The sequence below is a fragment of the Medicago sativa genome, chromosome 8, assembly GCF_051527215.1.
Source record: "Medicago sativa cultivar Bolivia chromosome 8, Bolivia_mono, whole genome shotgun sequence".
Lineage (NCBI taxonomy): Eukaryota > Viridiplantae > Streptophyta > Magnoliopsida > Fabales > Fabaceae > Medicago > Medicago sativa.
The window spans coordinates 77,835,572-77,838,669 of NC_140756.1; the positions used below are offsets into that span (position 1 = coordinate 77,835,572).

General features: G+C 31.7%; 1 protein-coding gene across 1 annotated transcript; it reads right to left on the bottom strand.

The window, feature by feature from the left end:
- Positions 1 to 885: 885 nt before the first annotated feature.
- LOC146901803 (uncharacterized) lies at positions 886 to 1,702 on the bottom strand. Its single transcript, XM_085734391.1, has one exon. It carries the CDS (start codon positions 1,685 to 1,687, stop codon positions 1,226 to 1,228), a length of 462 nt encoding a protein of 153 aa, XP_085590517.1. The 5' UTR covers positions 1,688 to 1,702; the 3' UTR covers positions 886 to 1,225.
- Positions 1,703 to 3,098: the final 1,396 nt, after the last annotated feature.

Here is a 3,098-nt window from a genome sequence, read left to right on the forward strand (position 1 = left end):
GAAGAATTGTGAAAAGAGAGAATAATGAAGAGGATTGAAATATAAGGAAAAGGCTTAACTTGTTTATTCACATAAAAGGAATTATATATACAAGTAGTCGGTGGCTTACTTGCACCACAAGTAATGGTTCTAGCCTTAACTAACTAGCTAAGAAATAGGAAAAAGGTAGTTGCACATTAGTTCTAACTAGTTTATATTCAAGAGTTTGCAATTACAATTCAACACATTCTTGTTTCCATCAAGCAGTGGATCACATCTAAATAAAATTATAAAAATGGACTCTATTGTGATGAAGCATCTATTATGGTGGTCCACATCTTTACTTCTTTAGGTCACATACATGAAACCTCCGAACTATAGACCTAAAATTAATGAATTGCCAATACATATTATTGTGACATTTTTTTTCCTGCATAATGATCTAACTCTGGATGTCTTTCTTATCTATTGAAATATAAAAATATATTTAATTAAAAACTAGATGCTTCAATTAATGTTGGGGACTTGGGGAACCTTTGGATGAAGATGCTTAACAACCATATTCTTGAACCACTTGTTCACGATTTCTTGCACTTTATCTTTATATCCGCATATGTAAGTTGGACCACAATTAAGATTGCAAATTTGCAACGTTCAAACACTATCATTGATTTTATTATGCTATCCATAATCCATGTTTTCTTCATTTTTTCCAAAGAACAAATATCTATTCTGCCATGACACGAGCCTAAAGAACCAATGGCTAAAGAAACTATTTCTATAGAACTTTTAGTCTCTATGCCAAAGATGATATCATTTTATTTTAATTCATACAAACCCCACATGTTGGAAAGCATCACCCATATAATAGTCTAACATTAATACTTATCTATTCAGCAAGGAATATTAAATAAAGCATCAAGGAAAACGTTAAATTAGGTCTCATAAGACACAACCATATTAACTATCACATTTTTTTAGCATGAACCAAGTCATAAACTATGCTTATTGTTGCAGCTATTCATGAAAACCAAAACAACTAGATACTTATGTAAGTAGTATTTCACATACATATAGTACATAAAATTTATGAAAACAAATAGTGATCCACTAGTAAAGATCTCGTGCAATATTGCACGCATCGTTCTGAAAGAAAAAAATAACAGAAAACATATGTGAAATACTAACACATGTTATTAAGAAGATAATTTTTTTGAGAATAGATAAGAGAAGGCTTCAACGTCGCTTATAAACTGCGTCCGAGCTTGTTACGTATCTTACTAATATAATCAGAAGCCAATCCATCAACACAAAGCTCTTTATTTGGATTAACATCGTGAAGTCTCTCTTTATGGATCAAATACTCAGTTGATCGGTTGCTTCCAACTGACTTGATAACATAGGTAGGGTTTGCGCGGCTCTGCGGCTGTTGTGACCTTCTGCTGCTTGCAGGGAATTGCTTGTTAGGAACCATATTTTCCTTCTTAGGTTCCATATCGGAATAATCAGAATCTGAAAGATCCTTATCCTTCCTTGATTTTCTAGTAGTAGAAGCTCCAACTCCAAGGGTCCTTTGTGCAATAGAGAAAGAGGATAACCTTATGACATTTACTACAACCTTCATTGATTTCTCACAAAGAGATTCCTCATTCTTGGACTTTCCTATGCTATAATCCATGTTGTTGTTGTTGGTTATTGGGTGCAACATATATAAAAGGGAAGCAAGGAGTATTTATAAGCATAAGATATAGGATATGTGTGTACATATGAGAATTTGATAAATAATATAATTTATTTATTAATTGTGTTCCTTTAGTGGAGGGATCCCTTGCTCATTGAGCTAAATGAAGATTCTTTTGCAAAGAATATAGAGCCCATATAATTAAAAATTAAAAGATAGAATCTTATATTAATTGTTTTAGTTTTAGTTATCAATTTGTTAAGTGAAAGAATGTTGGTGCACTAACACACCTGTCCTTAATAATTGGGTTACCGACGTTGATATATAATCCGTGGTTGTGTAAAATAGAAATTCTATATACACCTTTTTTTTGAAGGTATGATACGGTGCAAAAACTAAATTAAATTAGAAAACTTACGTATAGGAGTGTAGAAACTAATGATCTCGATCATATAATACAGGAATATATAGATGCTCGTATAGTTGGCTAGGGTCTACGGGATTATTTGGAGGATTTTGATTAGACGCACTAATGATTGATTTTGATTGCTCAATCTGAAATCAATGGTGAAGATGAATTATTAATGATATATGTGATGTGAGTTGATCGGTCTCAAATTGATGGATGAGATATCAATTAGATATCTAGCAATTGCTCACATACATCTAACTTGAAGACGGTAACAAAATATCGATAATTAACTATTGTTCAACATCAATATTAACCGATTTAAAAAGTGACCGAACATTAATAGACTATCGGTGGAGGGTGTTTTAGGGGCATGAAAATCAATCACCATTCTTGGATCTAGATTTGGATTAGGGGTGGTTATGTTAATGGGATTTGGAACAATAAATAATACTTGAGTTTGTGGAGTACAGTTATCAAACCCAAGTCAAAACCAAAAACTGCAAGACTGTTATCTCATACTCATTATTTAGGAGGTGATTTTGATGATCAATTTAATTACTTGTCTTTATTTTATTAGTACTTACAAATAAAACTATTTTAATATAAACTGTTTTTATAGTTTTATATACTAGGAAATCGTATGAAAGCTATATATATAAACTGTTTTTTTGTTTTTTTGAAGGAATATAAACTGTTTTTTTGTTATAAATTATTCTAGAGACCATATGAAAACAAGCTCTTTCACGGGCTGTGGATATATTGTAAGTTCTGAAAACTATTATAAAAAAATTCCTTACAAAAAAAGAACTATTATAAATTACTTTTTATATACTCTTTGCAAAACATTCAGTGCTTGTGCAAAAAGAAGAATTCCTTACCCCGTGAGCTTAGCTCAGTTAGTAAGGACAATGCATAATATATGCAATGTCCAGGGTTCGAACCTTGGACACCACAAAAAAAAAGACGAATTCTGATGAGTGTTCCAAACATCTCAAGAATGAGACGACACATATTTGATGGTTGTTC